Source organism: Solenopsis invicta, chromosome 3, assembly GCF_016802725.1.
Source record: "Solenopsis invicta isolate M01_SB chromosome 3, UNIL_Sinv_3.0, whole genome shotgun sequence".
In the NCBI taxonomy this organism is placed as follows: Eukaryota; Metazoa; Arthropoda; class Insecta; order Hymenoptera; family Formicidae; genus Solenopsis; species Solenopsis invicta.
Window position 1 is genome coordinate 23,226,468 of NC_052666.1, and position 23,778 is coordinate 23,250,245.

A 23,778-nucleotide genomic window follows, 5' to 3' on the forward strand; every position below is an offset into this window, starting at 1 on the left:
GGAGTTGAAATCAAACGCGTTTCGTCGGATTCCGTCAAATTCAAATCTCTTTCGTTCGTGAATCAAAATCTCAATCGCTTGCATATTAACGTCCTAAAATCCCACGCGCGTGCTATTTAAATTCCAATTTGCCTGTGATTCTCAAAACTCGAATGAACGTAAATTAGAAATTTCGTTGGAGAATTAAGGACTAGTATTGACGACTGAAATCGTAGATAGATGCTCTAAATAGACGTACGAGGAGGCAGGAATACGAATAGACAGAAATACCAATAGATAATGTACATGGTAAGCAGAGTTATAAAGGATTATACAAAAAGATACAAGAATAAATAATAAGAAAGAAACTATAAAATAATAAGTATAGAAATAACAAAAATAAATATAATAATAGTTTAATATCAAATTTGAGCGCAAAAGACTTAGTAATGTAATATTTCAAACCTGAAATTGAATTTAATTTCTATAAAATTGAATGTAATTAGAAATGTAATTATATTTTACTATATAACATTAATTTTGTAACATATTAAAATTGTATAAGATTAACTATGTAACGGAAAATGTGTTTGACAATATATGAAATTCAGACATGTTTCAAAGTCACTCACACACACACACACACCTTTAAAAAATATTTGTATTTAAAAATTATCACAAATTTTTAATAGCTTTTTACTTTCAATTTTTAATTGAACATAAATTTTAATTATTTAACTTCCCCTCCCCTCTCTCTCTCCCTCTCTGTCTTTCTCTCTTTAAAGTGCTGAATAAACGTGTGGAATGATTAAAGGCGAAATTAATAATTGATAGATGTTACCTTTAATTTTGTATTTAATTAATTTAGTTAACGTAATGATCCTTTTGCAACACATATTCATATTTTGCACATCATATCAAAGATACTTCTGTTAATCCTGAAAGATTATGTCAATAAATTTGGGAAACTTTTAATAAATTAGCGATTGACGTCCAAGCTTTTAATTAAAAAAATCAGGAATGCGTTTAGCAAAATTAGTACGAGATTTGGGATTATTACAAAAATTTGCAAAACGTAATATTTTATTTCATTTGTCATTAAATGTATTGGATTGGAATAAAAGTTCATAATGGCACACATGTAGTTAAATAAATCTATATATACAGACAACGAAACATTGTCTTTAAATTGCACAAACTGAAACAATGTTACGTATTTTAGTTCCAACCCAATAATTACGTTTTATTGTATAATATCAATTTTAAAAATATATTATACATATATTGGATGCGATCGTTACCTCGATGTGAGCTTTATGATTGTATCTTGTACCAGGTAAACGCTAATGAATTTGTAGGGAGTTGAGATAATCTTTATCATAAAAAATTATTCTCATTAGTTGTGACCTATCCACTTAGTTCAGTGCCCTATATAAAATTGGATTTTTACTGCAAAAACGAAATTAAATTCGGATTTTCTTAATGTTTTCTGAGAAAATAGTTCAGAAAGCATTTTGTTATTGAATTAACAACGAAAAATAGATCCTTTAAAATCAAGTTATGAAAGAATCAGTTTAGAATCGTATTTATCTGAATTACATGAATATAAATCTGCAAGTATTTCAAAAATGCGAAACAAATCAAATAGATATTGATATCCCAAATTATTTGAATGTCATTTCAAACACTGCGATAATTTTAATTAAACATTTATTTAAAAATTATATAAACAAACGGAAATAAATTTGATAAATTTAGTATTGTTCAATATTTGAATTTAAAATATTTTAAAATGTTAATATTTTCTTCAAATAGATTACAGAATTATTTATACATAATAAATTATGCAACGCGTATATATTTCATTATTCTTACATATATCTATTTGTAATTGCTTTTCTATGAAGAACGTTCTATCCACATATTTTTTTGTCAAATAAAATATATTTTTTGGTAATAGGCAATATATTTTCCCATACAAATGTATTTCCAAATTGCATATCTACATTGTCCGAAGGTTTAGAAACAGTAACTGTCGTAGACTTACTGCCGAAATCACTACTATCAGAAACAATTCGAAAAATCCGGAATTCGTTTACTTCTGCTCCTTGCAGTCGACAGTTCGCTTAACTTTCCTTCATGGATTGAATCCACGAGATTCAACAAAAGTAAAGCAGATTGCACTCGCTCTCTATTTTAAAGATCGTTTTTCTCTATGTTCGTTATTAACCAACATGTTATTTGACGAACAAATCTAAATTTTGGTCAAAACATTGAACAAATTATCCTTCATTAAACGAGAAAAACACAATTATTTTTCGTGATTTTTTTAAGATTTATAAGGTTACAAAATAAAACAGGAATTTAATTTTACATATATAATTAATCATTGTTTTTTGTAAAATGTCAAAATTATATTATATAATTGAAAAAATTTTATCAACATCCATCGAATCATATTTATTTTTGCGTAAAATAATAATACGGATGACTCGCGAGCGTTATAAGAATTACTCATTTGGATGTTGCACTTGGAGATCACAAATATCGATCGCATTTATCGATCCATTTGTTTGCTGCACTTATCACAGAATACTAACTTCAAATTGCAATTTATGATTGATTAATATTAAAACTTTGTCTATTTTTAATAGAGGAGAGATGATAATGTGATTCCCCATTTACATTTTATATAACAACTTTATTAATAATCAATATTTGAAATTTAAAACTTAACGATTATATCTATATCAATATGTTGCTCAATCGATTCTAAACTCAAAGTTATAAGATTTATTACTTAGGATATTATTTATAAAAATGTGACGACATTGTATAGTAGGTTGAAAAGAAACAGAGATGATAATATAATCTTTTCACAAAAAATAATTTTGTTCCTAAAAAAAAACGCAGTGTTTTGTGATAAAATTATATCTTTCATAATAAAAAATAATAATACAAAAATAAAAAATTAAAAACACTTGTACAGAAAAAGGGAACTGTCAATTGGAATTGGTGAAGGTGATGGAGAGTCTCTATAGATTGACCTATTTTTATCGGAAAAAATTTTAATTAAACTTAAAATTAAAAATATCAATTTGATCAGAAAAATGCAAAATCAAGTTTAATTAAAGTGCCTTTATAATAATCAAAACAATATTCGACATAAGCGGAATAGTCTTTGTAAAATGCTAAGATTACTTATATATTTTTCTAGCAAGGAAAATTGTATATACTTTGTAAGAGTAAATCATGTATCATCAGATAAGTGAAACTGTTATTTTATTCAATTGTGAGATACGAAGAAAAAAGAGAGCTTAAGAAGTGCGTCTTCCTATGCAATAATAAATTTCAATTTCGGCTGGATTTGATAACAAAATCTCTATTAAAAGTTTAAACTTTATAAATATAGGGTTTTACAGTTTGTAATTTATTCGTAACATGTTCTCGATGTGGTCGCAGCAGGCCGCTGATATAACTCATTCTTTATAAATTTTAATTAATAAATTTTAATTCTCATGTTTATTAATTTAAATTAATAAACATGAGCGGTAATTGCATTTTTGGTGCATCATATGCAAATTACGTCCGCTGAGATCATAATAAATTGAGATCAGGTGCGATACCGTTCTCCGATAATATATTAGAACAGTTTATTCCGATACTTATGATCTGGCGTACGGAAGTTTGATAACGGAGAAGTTAAAGAATCGTTAGGCATTGCACGTTACAGGCGCGCTGCCGTTTCAGCTGGGAGCGTGTCCTCGAAATAGAGAACGGTGCGAGCGAGCGGAAGGCACAGTCATTTGTCATTATTATAAAGGACTCAGCAGTGAATAATTACGTCTTAGTAACTTTATGTCTATATGTTGCCTGTGCAACATAATTTAACTTGATTTTCACGTGACGCTCCGTATTATTTACAACCAGGCATGCTAAATTACTCAATTACTCAAATACTAGGGTAAACTTTTCCAAAATTCTTTATACAAATTAAATTTATATAAATTACCAACTTAAGAAATGGTTTAGTTACAGATACAAATTTATTAGCTGAAATTAAAGACGTACTTTTAACACAAGTAGTTTAGGAAGCTATTTCTCAATGTACTACGCAAACAAAACCGAACATTCGATTTGCAACTGTATGCAGCATTGCCAAGAAATGAAGTATAATATATTACTATATTTCTCCTAAGTAAAAAATCACACGGGATACTATAAAAGGCGCAGCATTATGAGATTTTTTATACTCGTCTTGAAACAAGAAGATTCCACTTTATGAAAGAATTCCTCGAAGTTTTAAGTCCCCAAAATTAAGCTCCAAGATGAAAGTAAATAAAACATATTTCGCAATTTCATTTATTTCTACTTAAAAATTAATTTAGAAACTTGATATTTTCCTTAGAAAAGATTCAAGCATCAGCATCGAAGCATACATAATCTCAGCTAAGATTCTTAGTTGCACTTCACGAAAAGTACAATTTTACTACAACGTCTAAAAGTTTAGCTATAGTTTTAACATTTTAACAGTCAAATTAAACATCCGATACAATTTTTTAAATGGTTCAACGTAATTATTTTCGGACCAGTATTTCAACAAAATTTTTCTTTCCGTGTGCAAATATTAGTTGTGAAAAAAAAAATAATAAATTTTATTCTAATAAACGTTATTTACTTGATTCTAGCAGCAAATACTTTTTATTGTAGATTGTTACATTGTAACAATCTAATAATTGAATTTTTGTAGCATTTTGTAGCACAACGATTGTTGTCTCTGTTTTAACTGTCCCTATTTTAAAGATAGATTTACCTGCCATACACATTTTAAATTTGCTAATTTAAATTAGCCAATTCTTTCTCTGCGTGTAGATACAAATTTAAAAACAGTTTTACTGGATCATCAAAATAATTAAGGGCAAATATAAATGTTGCAAAATGTTTTAACATTTTAGCAACCAATGTTTATGCGTAGTTATTTTAAGAGTTCAACAAAATTATTTTTAGATCTGCGTGTAGCTAAATTTTTTAGATACTTCTGCAAAACTGTTCTCTCGGTATAATCATTGTATCGCATCGTCTCGCTTTCAATGAGCATGCTAGTGTAAAATGTGCGGTGTAAATGATCGATACAGCGAAAGATCATTCGCTGGTCATTGGATTGAGTCACCGCAAGAGATAAACCAAAATTTCGAATTTGCATTCGTGCGTGCAGAAGGCCGCGTGCTCTCGGCCATCCGTAAAGCAGGGCAAATCAAAATCCACGGCATTTATCACGTAGAAATCGAGCCACAAACCAAACGTCAAAGCAGCACATGAGACCGTCTACGCCGCGACAGCGGCGCATATGTGCAGCGCTATTTCGGAAACCATACGCGCGGTTAAATCGGCCATTGTCCGCCAAATTATTTGCCATAATTGCACCGCGGATCGACTCATCAAGATTAAACTAATAGTAATTAAGATTAGTGTTTGAGCTATATCCTGTTTAACTTGTAAACTCTCGCATATGAATATATTTCGCATTTGACTTTGCACAAGTTCTGCGGCAGTATAATTCTTGACGCTAGCGTGAAATTACCCTTCAAAGCAAATGATAAATGCTTATGCAATAAATATTAGCGCTGAACTTTTCAATGTTTCCTGGTAATATGTTAATATAAATTTGCACACGCAGTACTTAATGAAAGCATCATAACATTACCTAGCTCTGGCGCATGTTGATGGATTATTCGCGAAGCATTTATAGATCCACTTGCCCACACATGGGCGTACGCGGACATTCGCCAAATTAACGATTTATGCATCCAATGTTTCGGTTGCTGATCAATACATAGCAATATACTGTTTGTTTATTTACTACGTTTTGAGCAAACGTTTACTGCGGATATCCAGCCAACTATACGCCCGACTTCCTCTTTTATATTCCATCAGCCGCACTGCCTACGTGTTTGTATTTTACATAGGGAGTGTGTCAAGGAATGTAGTGAAAATGTCCGTGTGTGTGTGTGTGTGTGTGCGTGTGTGTCAGTAAATTCCTATTGAAGTTAATAAACACGAAACTATCTGATATACCCAGCGAAAACACAAGCTGCGTCTGTTGCAACGCAATGCATGATCGATATAAATTGTTTTGAAAACGTTACATTTTATACTGTTTTCTCTCTACGATAAATAACCATTCTATATTGATAGCTGTTGAATTTCTAAATGTTCAAAATTGAGTATTTTCAGTTGTTTCTTAATCTCGCGATTGATTGTTGCTAGAAAACCTTTTTATCCGGGTAAAAAAGTTTTATACATAATTATTATATATGTAATTATACGTAGTTATACGTAATGATTGCACATAATTTCATGTAATCATTATATATATATAGTTACATACAATTATATATGATTATATAAAATTATATATATTTATGTACATAAATCATGTATAATTATACATAATTGTATATATTTTAATGTATATAGTCACAATTTGTGTATAAGAATATAAAATTATGTAAAATTATATCTTGGCTAAAAGGGCCAATGTTCAAATTGCCAAATTTAAGTTATATACATTAATGAACTCAATGAAAGCTATTATTATTGTATTTTAAATTTCAGATAATTTGAAAATTCGTACATTGTAGCACCAAGGTACAGATATACCAAAAATTTTTTCCCGGGTAATACGATTCAAAATTGAAACCTTCAATTCTGTCATCTTGATCTGGAGAAAATTCAAAGAATTTTTAAATAATGAATTTTAAAACTCAGATTATTTCTACAATGTAATACAGTACTCCTAAGTGTGGATAATATGTAGCAATATACATAATAGAAGGTAATGTTATAACTTTCCATTTACATTTTAAGCAATTTTGTTAATAATCAATATATTTATTTGAAAAATTAACGTTTACATTCATTGATGTGTTAGTTAATCGAGTCTGAGCTGAAAGTTAGCTATGAAATATTTATTACTTAGGATCCCACATAATGAGTCGAAAAGAAATAGGGAGAGTAGTGCTGCTTTCTCAAAAAAATATATTTGAAAAATTCTTAAATAATTCTATTTTAAAAATGCAATTTTTTATTATAGACATAAGTATTTATTCAAAATAAAAAGAAAATATTGTAAAATATAAGCAAATGTATGTATCACATAAACTGCGCATATAATATATGCACACATATACATATGTGCATATACTGAAAATCTATAATACGAGTAATATAAACTATAGATTAGTAGTGAAACTACAATGAACATATCAAACTACTTCAATACAAAAACTTCGAGAAGATCGTACTAAGCTTGTTGAGGCATCAGTACGCTTAAGAGGTTACATATATCCAGAGGCACCAAAAAAATTTTCTATTCATGAATTTTTTCTCCGAACATAGAGGTATCAAAGTGGAGTTTGTATCAATGTTTTACATCAAACTTTTATTAATAAAACGTAATTTATTATAAAAAATATTACGAAATGAGAGAAGATATCGTCGTTAGCTGGCATGTTAGCTGTTGTAGCTATTTGCAGTATAATACTGTATAATCTGTACGGTTCATTTAAAATACAAAAATGCAGTAAATTCTTAAATTGTATAGATAAATCTTAATAAGATCGGGAGGTGTAATAACAAACTTGGCAATACCGGTCGAAAGCAGTTCTTAGTGGTCAATAATTTTCTAGATGAATTTATAAATATTTACAAAACTCCCCCAAATTGCGTGCCGCATGTTTACCGAATTTAAAACACAGCTTTTCAAGAAAAACTCCGTATCACAAAATTAAATTTCTAATCAATTTTATTAATTTTTAATGCTTATGCACATCTCTGCGAATCTTTCTAATCCCGATTTATTGAGCACTAAAAACTGCTTTCGATCGATATTGCCATATTTGTTATTTTAACATATAGATAAATTTAATCTCCTTGTCGTAGTCGATTTTTAAAATACAGTTTTATTATAAAATAGCGCTTATTTGAATATAGAGTGCAAATTGTTGTCTAAAAATTGATCGGTTTTTTGGCTGTAAAAAACTAAGATTTTAAAAAATTTCTACAACAAAGACTGTGTATTTTCATGCTAAATAAAGAGAAAAAGTCCAATCCGTCCATTAGTTTGCAAAATATTTTTGGTATCGATTTGAGAAACGCTGTTTCGAGAAAAATACGTTTAAAGTCGAACGGCGCTCGCGCGATAACTGTAACACCCATCTTTTTAAAACGCAATAACTTTTTTATTTTTGTGCATTCCAATTTGCAACTTTAGGAAAATATTCTTAAGATATGATATCATAAAAAAATGAAAAAATTGAAAAATTAAATGTTAAACAAAGAGTGTTATAGGTCAAAACTAGATTTTAATGCTAATATTTATTTTAAAATTTTATATACATTTTCAACAAGTTCACGAAACTGAGCGCCGAATAACTTTTCGATGTTAAAATAGTTTTAAAGTGAAAAATAGTAATATCATGCTATTAAATTAAAAATCAAATTTCAGATTTTATCGCTGACTGATATGTTATTTTTCACAACAAATCCTTTACAGCTTTTCAGGAGGGAAAAAGAGTTCTCATATGTAGATGTTTATTAGCATCAGTTATTATTAAATTGATATATTCAAATGCACATGTAATAATACAATTAAGGTTAAAGAGAATGAGTATAATTAAATGTTAAAATGTGTATCTTAAAAATATTTCGAAATGTTCAAAAACAAAGAGGTCTTATAACATATGTTATAAAGCTATTGTGTATTAGCGCCATAACAGAATGCTATAACTATTAAACAAATGATTCCGTAAGTAATTACTAGAATTCAATTAATTACAGAAATATTATAAAGTGACTAATATACTTATAAGAACTATAATACCACCTCCTTTGATAAATTATGGATCTAAAATACTAGAAGTTTTAAAATTTACTCTAGTCTGATTAAGGTCAGAGCCTCTTACATCACCGCGAGACTCATGAGAGTTACGTGGTTACAACTCCAACAGTAGAAATCTCGTTTCGGGCAACCGTGATCTCTGACGCTTGTCGAAATCCGTAAAGCCAGTCTAACTGGAATTCGAACCGTGGGCACAAAGGTAAGAAAATTGGATTCGCCGGTCCATTCGACTGGACCGCAATCGAAGCCCCGGCTCCGTCGCGGCGTCGCGTCGGCGTCGTCGGTGTCGACAACCGTGTGCGAAAAGTTGAAAAATAACGTCGCACTGACGTAAAGTATGCAAACTCGCGCGTGTCTCGACATCAACGACGAAATAACTTTATTGTCCATTGTCGGAACAGCGACGGTGAGTTACGTTTGCAAAACTTTAATTAGTCTTCAAACCACTTATCGACGAGCTGCGGCAGAACTTTGTTCATAGATGAAGGAAGCTGCTAGAACTCAGTCATGTTGCGCTAAATACAGGATAATGGACAAAGTAAGCGTCAACCGGAAGATGGAAAATAATTAATTGAAAGGGAGCTGGATATATGTGGTGCAAAACGAAATAATAACTTTTCGATAAGAGACGATGCAAAAAATAGTAGGAAAAATCTGGAATGCCAACGAATTATTGCCAGCGTGATAACAGTAGTGGATTGACGAAATAATTCTCCTAGCGATTATATTTTCACGATTTTCCGTTATATATTTGAATGATGAAATAATCTTTCAGATTACTAGAACGTAGTGATATGAGATGTATTATACAGAGTGATTCACATTCGAAAATTCGAGTTAAATATTTCATACGTTAAATAAAAAAATTTTAATAAATTTTATAATAAAATATTTGATATGTTGAAGAATAACATGTGTTGAAAAGTTTCAATGAAAAATTTTCTACAAAGTTATTTTTTGTATGATGATAAATTGAACAGTATACTCAGCTATGGTATCTACAATATGAAGATACATATTCTAACTATGCGTTGGAGCATGTAGAGACATGTTAGAAAGTCATAGCTCAGAACTCGTGCGGATGTAAGTGGTAGATTGCGGTAGAAGGGCTTATAACGCTTAATTCAATGCTTTCTGAAAGTCGAACGTCGATAACATGATAACTACATTTAGCATATAAAATATAAAATAATAACAAAATAAATAACGGATGATCGTTGAGATAAATATTTAAAGGAAATAAATTAAATTTCTGTTGCAATAATAATTTTAATAATAAAAAAATGATGAACAGTGCGGTTGATGGTAAAATTTGATTGCGTTATTTAACTGAAATATCAAAAATATAAAATTCTATTTTGTTTGTTAATTATTGCTACATATTAACATGTTGATTTTAATTAACTTTGGTAGATCGAAACGCGTAAAATATATAATTTGCTCTCAGGCACAATTTCGTTTGCAGACTTTAATTTCAGTAGTTCGCTATTGTTTTATGCATAAAATAGTATGTTTTTAAAATATTTATCAACATACGCATACATTAATCATATATAAATATTTTAAAATATAATTACATGCTGATGAAATTCATATTAAAATTGCGGGTTTTAATTTGTCCGACATTATTCAGAGAGCATTTATTTTGCTTAAGTCGGTTTCTAGAATTCTCACGATTAAATTCAAGAAAGCGATACTACTATGCATCGCAGTATTACGACCAGAAAGACAATCCAGCACGCGATTCCCTTTAGAATTGATGCACACAACGAATCAGTGCGGTCGGGCAATCGAGAAGCACTTATTCAACATCTATTCGATCTACACAGCAATCCCGTGCAACTTCTATCGAGTAATGCAAGAGGAAAAAAAAAGAATGAAACAAAACTCGAGACCTCTTAATCACGAATAAAAATTTAATTAATTAATTAAAATCCCTCTTATATTCATTTTATTTAGATAGTTTCAAAAAGAGAATATAAAAGAGAGAAAAAAGAAGAAAAGTATTAAAATTCAATTCGCGTGTTCAAGTGCGCGTTTACATATCGATATATCTGTTATTGATTTGCATATTTTAAAAAATAGTTTTACCATTCAGCTGATTTTGTGTTCCCCTTTTTTCGCAAATACAGATAATAAACGCTATAATAATATTAATATTAATAACATTAATCCCTTAGAATGTAATAATTTTCTAATTTCGATAATTTTGATAATTTATATTTTGATAATTTTAATTCTATTTAACCTCCACAGAACATATCATTGTGCAAATGCGATGTTTTCTTTCTCAACATGCAACTCGTATCTTGTTTAAACAATACGGAACAAAAAGCATTACTGTCATCATAGAGAAAGAGAGTCTTGATTCGCTGTATAATTAATGCAGTAACGAATCCTCGTCAAACTAATTACACAAGTATAAACTTGAGTGTGGCGTGAGACGCGAACACCGTTAAAAGTTCGGCCGATGTGCACGTTATATGCACGGAAAGTCGCGAAAATAGGAAGAAGTTCGTAACGACTTCGAGACAATTCGGAAGTCTTACTTATAAGAACCGCGCGTTATTTGCATCGCACCAGTAACTTCGAACATCTATATCTATACTCTCCTCTGCTTCTACCCCATTTGTGATTTACATATAATAATATAAAGATTTGATTAACCTTTGGAAAACCCCGATTTGTTTTTTAAATTACGAACATTTTGCCCTAAAGCATATATATAGAAAGCACAGTTTTACTGAATTATCTAAACATTTAACAAGCTACAGATCTAAAACTAATTTTGCTGAACGTATCAAATAATTACGAAAAACGTATGTTCAAACATGATAAGCAATGGTGCAAAAAATTTAAGCATTCTAATTAATTCTAAACTATTCTTCACATTCTAAACTATTACACATTCTAAAGGTTAATAGCAATTAGCTTCGGCATTTTATGTAATTATTTTGGTAGTTTAACAAAATTCTTCTTAAATCTATATTTAGCTAAATGTTTAGTTATTTAACAAAACTGGTTTTTTTTCCATGTGTGTTTACTCGATGCGGCTTTATCCAAGAGAGGTATCACAAACCCCAGATTATAAAATTCTAATTACTTTTTTTTGTATACCTGCGGTAGCGGTGTCAATCGACAGAATTATTAAGCAAAATATTGAAAAATACATGGTGCAAAATTTGTTTACAATAATAAAGAATAAAATTTATCGTATATCCCACTTGATATTATAAATTTCCAACTGGATAACGTCGTTAACATATAATCGGATATACAATAACGCTAATCTCAAGACGTTATAACGTCTCACGACCCTCTAAAGATTAATAGCTAATATTTAATCAATACATATTATATACAGTGAATAATGAAGAAGAACTATAGATTATAAAGCAGTTCTTAAAGAGATTCCCTTTCCATCTTATCCACGAACTTTCCAAGCTTTTCCTTAATCGCATACGCCAGTTCGATACTGTAAAACGAGAGTAGGATAGTGATAATCTGAAATAATTGTATTCAGAATACGTGGTTAAAATATGCGCGCCGAAATGCTTTACATAAATTGATTATTTCATCAAGCTACGGGTGAGTGCTAACGGGCATGGACTCCCCTTAAGTAGTTTAAGTCAATCATTCTTCGTACTCGTCCGACACCGGGCGACTGAGAATAAACAGCTGGAACAGCAAACTCATGGATCCTGCATTAGAAAGTAATTCAAGCGGTCGTCTTATTAACATTATTGATCGTGCAGCAAGAAACAAGTCTTTTGTTACTATTAATGAAGTTGCTGTTCCATAATTCTGCCGCATCCATCGGAATAAACCAAGCAATTTTGCCTCGTTACGAGGCAGTTCTGATCCAATGCATTTAACAATAATATGGGTATACAAACTTCCAACATACGCATAAATATCCATTAATAAAATGATAATTAGATAAATAACAGAAAATTTAAGATATATTTAAACTCATTATTCAAACAAAATATGTTTAATTTAAAGACACTTTATACTCTTCAAACTTCAAAATGTACATCAGATCGAATATGAAGGATACTTCACATTATTTATACTAACAATATTAAATACATTAATGATCATAATATTTGATAAACATCAGAAATAAGCACTTTGTTAGCATGAAAAATCTGTCTGGCGGAAATGCCAGAAATATCATTCGTGACGTAAATTCCTCTTAAGGCACGTTGACTCCTCGCAAATATTTGGCATATTTGATGCGGAGGAACACTTAGGCTCGTTTATCGATAGCACAAGTTTACAGGAATTTTTCCATTTGACTATTTTCACTCACATACCGCAAGACTTCGCGTAACTTTGAATACGTACTTTTGTAATAAACGATAGCGCAAAATAATCGTTTATTTCACATGTATTTTTATTAAGTTCGAAAAAAATTTTAGAGATTCTTCAATCAGTTGTTAAATCGAGTTCGAAAACGCAAAAATGCAGATAAATGTGCACGACTCTCATTCCACTATATGAAACAACTTGTTCCACTCAATCCCCACCGCAGACTCTCACTTAGAAAGATTGAATTCCAAGTGCTCGCAAACCAATGAGCGAAATGTTCTGGCACACTGTGTGTAAATGCTTCCTATGCGACTCGAGCTTTGCTCGAAAGATTGGTAAGTTCAGCCACGATTTATTGATCGCGATATACATCGTAGACCCAACGGTGCACAAAACGCCAGTTCCTTTTATTCCACTTTCTTGTATAACAACCGATATCGACAAACATACATTTTTCCCATAAAAATAGCAAATTTGCAACTCAAATAATCAAACACGTAATAAATGCTTTCATCACTAATGGATATTGCATAAAACATAAAATTATTTGATTTTGCAGAAGAGAAAATTCATACAGAAAAGTATATTAATAAGAATGGTAATTAAAAGAGGAAACTTAACTGATTCGATAAGATATTAATATATAATATAAATAAATCTTCTCCTTTTTGCACAACCGCCAGTAAAATTATCCACATTGTGTCAATATCGATATTTACCGGTAGCAAAGTGTTACTTGACTTAAGAGCTTTGGCAATATCAAGTTCCAAACAGTTTCAAAGGCTCACAACTATCAGTTTCTGCTGAATGCTTTCATTGGGTCTGTACGTTAAGGATTAGATCCTTTAAACGCGATAGCTGTATACCGATCGAGAACAATGCCGTGTGAAGAAACAATACATCAGAATATATATTAGTCCTCCGGAATTAAAATACCATCGCAATCTCAAACGAAAACTTGAAAATTACTTGTAAGAATCGATACAATAAAAGTACGAAAAATTCGTTCTAATATTACTAAATCGTTCTAGTGTGCACTAACAATATTGTATTATTAGAAAGCCCAAATCTCACGAAACGCTGTTTACATTTATATTCCAATTATTTCACGCGTCTCTGTGTGAATTTTGAAAATTTTATTCTATAAATGATTTTAAAATAGGAATACAAATTGTATATTATAGGATATATTTTTACATGCAATTTTCGCGTGTTCGATAAAAGCAATTTTACTTTGAATAATCATACAAGATACGCTTGCACAAGAGAGACGTAAACTCGTGTCTCCACAACTATCATTTGCGTCGTAGTAATAGAGTATCACAGCCACAAAATTAGGAGGAAAATATCCTACCGCCATCCGCGGAATTTCCTTTGGGAGAATTAGGATGAGGTAAGTGCTGCATATAGCAGCTACACATGGGGAAAGGGGACAGGAAAATCAACAAAGTCTCTACCTAAAACAGTCTGGAGAGCTTGGCTTTCAGAAGATAACATAATATCACATATATCGAAAATGTTATGTTTGTATTATATATAAATATATTTGTGCGAGGCTTACACACATATAGAGGCGTTGTGAAATATTTTAATAAGATAATGTTTTTTCATATTTTATATGCTAATTAAGATTGTAAAAGAGCGAAGAGATTTATGTAAAAAAAAAAAGAATTCTAAAATATTAATTAGAAAGTTTCGTATTGGTAGATCTATGTAAAGGTCGCATATAAAACGCGCAGATTCGTGGCTGTCGTCAAATTCATACGTTATGTTGAATATTCTTGAAGATGGAAACGTATAACTTACCTTAAGAGTATTTTGTAGATTTTGTACTCTACAGTGCATGTAGACTTGAGCGCCGAGTTGTACAGTAATGTTGCTTTCTGGATCCTCGAAAAATGGCCTCGGTTCAGGAGTGCCGCCTGTTTCAGTCACGAAATTCTCCGCCTCGTAAACCTGCGATAAAAGCTAAAATGCATCCGCTCCTTCTATTATTTAACGTGCTTGTAATATAATTAGGAGAATCCCCGTAGTCTCTTAAAACAACATAAAACAGTTGCGACTGCCGTTAATCCTAAGTACATGTAATATTTTATCCAAAACACAGTAAACGGTAAATACGATACATTCAAACAGTGAATGACGGCGAAAGCAATCTGAATTGTAAATTTTGCTAACACAGGTAAATCTATTTACATTGATAAATACGCATTTCACTGCGAGAATTGTTCAAAAGATGTAACAAAGGCCGATATTTAGTTTTAAAAAATACTGTAATGCGCCATTAGCGCAGTCGCGATTACTTTGAATATTATATAATTTCGAAAAATCGCGAATTAAATTTGGGTTCTGCATTGGATGGTTGCATTTTATCTATCTCTGAAATACTGAAATATTTTCAAAGTAGATTGACATTGTACTTTCACAAATCAGACAATTTAAATATAGAGCAATGTTGGAGGTAAAACGAAATTTAAATATTATTAACAACGGATCGTTTTAATATATTACCTTAATTTTATCTCAGTTAATCTTCTTTATTTTAAAACAAATATGTAGCATTGATGTTTATAATAAATATTTTATAAGTTTTTAGACAGGGCAGGACACACCCAAAAAAATTGATGATATTGATATCACTTAAGAAACGCATGATATAAAAAATTATTTTATGCGTTATATTTTTTCCAAAAAAACGTAAAACTTTTATTTAAATTTTTTGAAAATAAGAAACAGCCGAAATATTGAGGCCACGCGTTAAAAAGTCCTGTATATTAAATTAATTTAAACCATCCTGTATATTAAATTAATTTAAACCATTTCAAAAATCTAATTATATACAACTGCGTATGTAACGTACCTCTGTGAAAGGTGAACTAAGTTCGTGCCAAAATGAGCGTGGCAAGTTTTCAAAACCTGGAAATGGCTTCGCACCTGCAACAAAATTTTTTAAAAATTCAATATTTACCATCATAAATCGTAAAAAAAAATGTTTATAATTATAATATAAATCACAATAAAGTTTTCTAAAATTATTCTTTCAGCTTGAGTTAATTCTGTAATCAGTTTGTAATCAATTTTTGCATTAAGTTCGTAAAATTACATGAAAATATATTGACAACGGAGTCAATATGAACAAATTATAATATCATTCTAAGTTTACTAAAGTCTATGAAATATTAAGTTTACGGTAGAGAAAAAGTGTACTAAACTCTATGAAATATTAAATTTACGGTAGAAAAAGTTATTCATGATGCGTATATGACATCGAAAAAGATTTCACTTTCCGCCTGGATGTACAACACGGCGAAGCGAATCCCTGCACTTGCCGACATCTTGAATGGCCTTATCAGCAAGAAGCATACGCGACTATGTAACTTCCTGAGATGGTACGCGCAAGTATATTCTCCTTAGAAAGTTGCATAACCAATGGCGGATTTCTCAATATGCCACACAAATTCAAAAATACAAGAAAAGGTCACAATAAATTTTTTTTTTTAAATTATTTGTCTTCGTAAGAAAATCACGACAAGTTCCATCACAATCATTTTATTAAAATATTTTTAGTTATAATAAATGCAAAAAAATAAAATATACGACTGTACTCATCAAAAACAAACTTAAATCGCAACGCCACATGTATCTCAACGTTAAAACGCAAAAGTGAGGAATAGTTTCAATGCGATGCGAGTGTACACGCAGCCATCGGCATGTTTTTATTACATCGCACTGAATAAATAATTCCACGTAAAATTCTAGGTAAACGCACGTAGCAAAAGTAAACGTCCTGTTACGAGATGTTTTATAAACAATGCGCGTATTGTGCGTGCATCTGACTAAACGGATTTACTCGTGATGGAAAAAGGTAAAAAAAAATTTCCGCAAAGCGATGAATATGCACCGCATGAACGAACAAGTACGAGAAAGTAAGAACCCCGCATGTTGAAGATAAAAATTTATCGAAAATTAAGTCAATCATCCAAGATCTAATTATAATAAAGACACAACATGACGAGGGAATTTAATTATAATATAATGCATTACATATAAATTTATGTATACATATCGAAATCATATTACTTAATTCTCATCCTGTCGTCGTTTGTATATATGTATATATACGAGTACGTACATTTATCAGTGAGAAATGACTTATCAAATCGACATCAAAATAATATCAATTTAATAATTTCAACGTCGAATCGATGTCAATTAGGCATTAATTTCCATTATTATTTCTCACTGGGATATATATATAAAATAAATAATTTCAAATTTAGTCGAGAGTCGCAAACCTTCGTTCTACTATATAAAGATACATGCAATTTTAACAAGCATTGACTTAAATTATCATATCTCAATATCTTTACCAAGCTTTATTAAGTTATACAGATTTTTAACGAAAAATTATACGAACATTACTGTATAAATAAATTGTCTGGAAATAACTCATGGACTGTCGTTTCTTAAACAATTAATTCGATATTGTATTACCGATATTGATTCACTTGAAAAGGATCTGAACTTCCGCTAGTCGAAACCAAGTTTAACTTTTAACCTGGCCATTAACCAATAAACGATTTATCATTTTATCGACTAAAGGAATTATTTATTATTTTATCACTAACGACTATAAATAATATTACAATATATATACGTGTGTGTGTGTGTGTGTGTGTGTGTATGTATTTCGATGCTGCTGATAGAATTTTCGCAACTGTATCATCGTACCTATTCTCGTCCGCGATCGAAAGCATCAAGCATCTTATAAGCATAGCTTTACATAGCTTGGCACGGTACGCGCGTAGATCGAACAGAAAGAGGTAATAAAACTAGTTTTGCAGCAACGTCGTTTTTCGAGGCGATACCGAGGGGAAACCGTGCAATCTGGTCTCTTATAAAGCCCGTGCGCCATTGAAAGAGACAAGTCAAGTGTAGAAAAATAAAAGAAACCACGATAGAATTCGGAGAGACTATGCAAGAGGAGGGCAATATCTCTCTCTATCAAATTCGACGATTTTCAAACGATCCCGGTTTCCGCGGCCGGCTTCGCTCGGATTCGATTCGACAGTCAGAGAAACTTTGCCGAAAGGACCTTTCTCATCTCGCCACGAGAATCTAAGAAATCCCGACTACGTGAAAGATGCACTTTGAAATTATTTTCCCAGCTGATCGTCCTCGTGCACGGGCAACTCCCTTTCACTTCGCTTTGACGAATTGCCTTGCGCTCTTTCTCCCTCCCTCCTCTCTTTCTTTTCTTCTCTCTCTATTTCTCTATCCTTGTTCCAAGGTCCCGACCTAACTATTTCTCGTAGGATGGGATAATCCTCGAGAAATGTATCAAGTCTAGAAAATGGCGTGCAAAAGAGCCTCCCCTTGCCCGCTTACGCCAATTTAACAAGTTCCCTCGCTACAGGAAGACATTCTGGAAAAGGAATGAGGCAAACGGACTTCTAATATCCGCTAGAAAGACGAAGCACATAATCTTCGCAGTAGGGATAAGCCCGGTTACTGGTCAGGATTTCGTTTCAGATACGTTTGCAAGCACGGATTACGGCTCAACGCATCAGAAAGTAGCCTGTTCGTGAAAGAAATTGTCCCACATAAATCCACACACACGTGCGCGCGCACACACACACACACACACACACACACGCGCGCGCGCGCGCGCGCGCGCGCATTCTTAAAATAGCAAACAAAGGAAGTTATATTTAAAACGTCTGCGTCTCTTCAATTACAATGAAATATTACTGAGTATATCCAAAAATGTAGAATGTTTCAGAGATTGAACAAAAATAAGTATATTAACGTTAAACTTAGCTTAAAAGCATAGATTCTTGGAACGTATTACTGGAGGATTTTTAAATGAAAATAAAAAATAAGAACAAACGTTTCTCGACGTACTCTCAAGCCGCCTTGTTGTAATACATTTTCGCGTTGTACAAAGACAGCGAACAATCGCGCCCAGATCCAATACTCTTCGGAAGTGCCCTATATTATTTCTGTCAAAGGAAAACAGACTTTCGTACCGTTCGGAAGTATCGTGACCAATTGCACGATTCTCATAGTTCTTCTTTCCCTTCAATTTCAGCATTTCATCCGAACGTTGTAAGAGCCGTCTCGAATCTAAAAGTACGTCGGATCGACCGCGGTTTGTCCCTCGGTATGACGGCGTCAAATTTATGGAAGCCGTCCCCGTCCCCGTGCTCCGGGATTTATGAGAATCCAATGCCTTAATTGGAAAATTATAGGACAAGGTCCGGGATACCAACCGTTCATCTCATAGCTCGTTATTCAGTATAATCTGATCTTCTCGTTCCCAACGATTATGCCTGGATATTTTTTTTTTTACAACAAGAACTGGCTTTCCGCGAGCAAGCCGGAAAAACAGATAATAGTAAAAATTTTGTTCACGTACACAGCAAATCCGCTTTTCCTACTCTTTTTTTGAATTTTTAATTCTATTAGTTTTAACTTTGTAGTATTAAACATTTGCAAGGTAGAGCGATTATTTATTCTACAAGAAAGATTAGCTCGTTTCTGCTACATTATTGAAGTCCACGAGAGCTCATGGACAATAATAAATCTATATCTAAATTTTGTCTGGCGCATGCATACATCTTCCTTTCAAAATGCTACATTTACTCTTGACCGTTTTATATCTCGACTCTCCGGAATCACGAACTTGAAACGTTGGTTACCGGACTATTTTAAATGATCTGTCATAGAGATACGACCATCTTTCAAGTCTCTTGAAGAAACAAATTACGAATTTAGTGCACGAACGGACATGCAACAATCTTATGCTAATTTTACACATTTGACTCTACGTTTGCTGAGTTTCAATTTCATTTTTTTTATTAAATTACTATGATAGTGACTTTATTTGGTTTCTCTGTTTTACTCAGAGTTGTGCGTTTACGCGTAAAATATAAAATCATTACGCGTAAACAACGTAAACTATATTGACTACGTAAATTATATAAAATGTTATTTATGTTAACTTCATTTGAACCTAATATGTAATATAATGAAAATTTCATATATCATTTTCTTCAACTTTCTAATTTTTAATGTTATATATTTATTATTATTACATTAAAATCAGATATATTAACCATTTTAAAACTTAATTACTTCTTCCTATATTGTGCTCCGTGTTATCCAATTTTCAGTAGTTTACATATTTTACATGTTTGTAAACAGCATGTATTGTTCACGCAAAAAAAAATCCATGTAGACGTAATCTTGAAATATATGGTACAACTCTAGTTTTACTCCCGTCAAATCACCATCGGCCAGCTAAATCTTCTATCAACTTATTATCAAGTTATTTCATGTTCACTTAGTAATTCTGTTTTAAACTGAAAGAGACTGTGTGAGTCGAAACGATTTCTTACTCTATGATTTTATAATAAAGTTCATTATCTTAAACTTTAACTTACATCTTTTAGTGCTCGTCGTTGATCTTTTATTTCTTACACTATTGCTTCGCAAAGTGTAAGAAATGTAAGCAAGTCGTGAATTCTTATTCAATATTATATAAATATCAAAAGAATTTTATAATTTACCTAAGGTGGCAGAGCATAGAAAATACATCTGGTGAACCAAGATGCAGGCCACCACGGCCGAAAGACGATTCAACATCGTAGTCGATCCTCAACTCATTTCTATTCCCAAAGTTGGTACGCGGCAACACTATTGTTTATCTGCAAACACAAGAAACAAATATTCATTTAATTTATGATTCTTATTCTAGCGAAGGCGAGTTTCATATTTGCGAAGTAAATAATTAACGCGCGCAGCGGTTTCATTTCAATTAAATTAATTATTGACGATAATATTATAAATACAAAAACATCAGCGCGTAAAATGGCAATTGATGTGTTGTAATTAACAGACCCAAAGCGAAACCGCCAAACAACGTTGAACACTGACTTGTTTGAACGTCACAAATGCCTCTATCAAATCAAATGATTCCCTTCGGATATCTCAGAGCCAACTTCCTATTTTCTCTAAAGCTTCTGCTTTAGTCGAGTTCGCGACACACAGAACATTTTGCAGTAGAGAAATCGCTGCCGCACATACGCAGCGTATAGCCGGAGAATCTTTTCGTGCAAGCTATTGTACAATATGAAATCTCAGACGTAGGGCGTAAAATTCTAGAAAAACCCCAGTGAGCAACTTAAGTGGAACATATGTAAATTTTTAATTGCGACTGTAAATACGGAAAGTCGGACAAATTTGAAAAATCAACGTGGACACTGAAAATAGGGAACAATTTCACCAACCAGCACGTCGGATGAAATCCTAAGCTAATTTAATCCGAAGATATACACTGTAAATTGCACATTCGTGCATTATATTTACGACATCATAAATGCTTCGCATAAATTACACTGTATACATTTGCTTGTTAATTTGTAGCATTTTACCTCTGCAAGGGCAAAATTTAAAATAATCTAATAATGTTTTTATATGCCGTTTCATTATGTTATATGAACATAATGAAATGGTGTGTAAAAATATTGCAATTTTTACTAACGGACTGCAAGGTTCTACCATTAGGATTTAACGTAAGCGAACGTGAAAACGATTCGCAAACTATACGAGATAATAGAGAAAAGACAGCAGTCATGGAATATATCTGGGGTGGCGGAATATCACGATACCTCGTATAATTCGCGTTAAATTCTAAGAGCGTTAAAATTACATCGTTACAGTCTAGTTAGACATTGTAGAATGATTACTGGTCAGTAGTATTAGCTGTGTTTTTATAAAAGCTTAATTTCAATTTTGCAAGTATCAGAAATTTTTACAGCTGTGTACTTTCTATGTAATTTTGAGACATGTTACATATTAAATTTTAACTTTATTAGTCTAACTTGAAGGCCTTGAATATGAATTTCAAATAATATTATTGAATTTAACGCGTGTCGTAATGAACTCAGCAAATAAAGTCATGTTGTATGTGGGCTGTGATTGTGGAATATGATCGTCCGCCATGTGCATCTCTCTTGCGACTTTACAATCCCATTGTAGACATTGTATAATGTTTATTAGAAGCAAAGAAATTATTTTAAAAGTTTCAAGTTTTATTTAACCAATTTTTTAAGCCAAATAAATTCTTTTAATAAAATATATTTTATGAAATGTTTGTAAAACCTTGTTTTGTGGCACTTATTTCTGTGTAAATTTTACGAAAAATCATTAATTTACATGTTTTTTTTATAAATAAAAGCGCCTTTCATGAGCGCCTGCTATTCCAAAAACGCATGCTTTTTCCCACTCTTCAGAAAATTATGTTCGTTCTTTAAGTATATCTGATGAACTTTTATCAGGTGATTGGTAGAACTCTATGGCTAATAAACTAGCGTAATTTAGAATTGTGTCGCGTTAATATTTATTAAGTTAAAATCATAAAAAAAATAGTATTCCACGACTTTTTCCTCTTCTCTGTATGTACCTCCGATCTAAAAATCAAAATCTGTTTAAAAAATTGCGCGACACTGAAGATGATTTAATAAGAGGATCGAAACGTAATCTGTAATAATTGTTTAAAAATACAGGTAATTTATGTGAACTTGCACGAAAATCTAGCGTTGGCTCTTTTATCTCCTTTGGATTTTTTATATTTTAAAAATATTGTAATATTTGTGTCTTTTGTTAAAGATACAAATATCTTACGTGTGAAACCCTAAATTCGATTATTCCCTCGAAAAAGCGTGTCGTCGGTACATTCTCGAAAAATTTCTAACAAGAAGTTATCCCTCGACAGTGGTGCGATTCGTACGACGCGATCTTTTCAAATATTTCGTGATCGAGTTACGCTGAAGAAGCTCGGAGGCGTTCAATGAGGGGAGCAAGATCGCCATGCCCGACGGCTACGAAGACGCGCGGATCCCGAGCACGAAGTGAATCAACCGGTCGCTCGAAGTCAAACAGAAGATTGTTACCGCGAAATTCCACGTGATTCAATTTGGTCGGAAGTTCGGGGGGGCGGAAAACACGGTTGCGCGGCTCGACAGTTCCGCGCGAGAGAGCGAGCGAGCCCCGGTTTGCTCTAACGAATCTATCGACAAGTTTCGGGATTTCTACAAAGCCCCGCGGCGGCTCTTTCACCGGCTGTCACTTTCCACGTGCAGCGCATCCTCTCCCTTCCGATTCGCCGCACGCTGGAAAAGGACGGAGGGGGCTTTCATGCTCTGTACGATTCCGCCGGTGGCTCATGGAACTAAGAAAGGACAAGCAATTTTCAGTTTTCCTGAAACCCGGTAACCCAAGGACCTGTCGCTTATTCGCGAGTTTCAAATTATTTCACCATCCGGCGCAGGTGCCGGCACCACCGGTTAGGGGTTGTGGCGCCTTCCGTGCGGCGAATAAAAGTCTTCCGCATCCAACTGTTTGTCGTCGTTTGAACTAGACAAACTACGAAGTACGTACGCGAATCAACGATAAGAAAAGCGAGTCGAAGGGACAGCTGTGGGGAGATTCGGTAGCCGGAAAAACGAAGGTAAACGCCGTCGCATCGCCGTAAAACGAGTACGTTTGCCGCGTCAGCGAATCGACGCGCAGCATCAAATAGT

General features: G+C 32.4%; 1 protein-coding gene across 7 annotated transcripts in view; it reads right to left on the bottom strand.

Annotated features, from left to right (window-relative positions):
• Positions 1-23,778, bottom strand: part of LOC105194268 (peroxidasin) — a 188,667-nt gene that overhangs the window by 117,049 nt on the left and 47,840 nt on the right. For all 7 annotated transcript variants that reach the window (XM_039446833.1, XM_026137252.2, XM_039446832.1 and 4 more), the window contains 3 exons: positions 20,764-20,901; positions 16,053-16,126; positions 14,999-15,148 (listed from right to left, as the gene is read on the bottom strand). In XM_039446833.1, coding sequence (XP_039302767.1) covers positions 14,999-15,148; positions 16,053-16,126; positions 20,764-20,839 — 300 coding nt within the window. In that variant the 5' untranslated portion in view covers positions 20,840-20,901. The remainder of the gene's footprint in view (positions 1-14,998; positions 15,149-16,052; positions 16,127-20,763; positions 20,902-23,778) is intronic.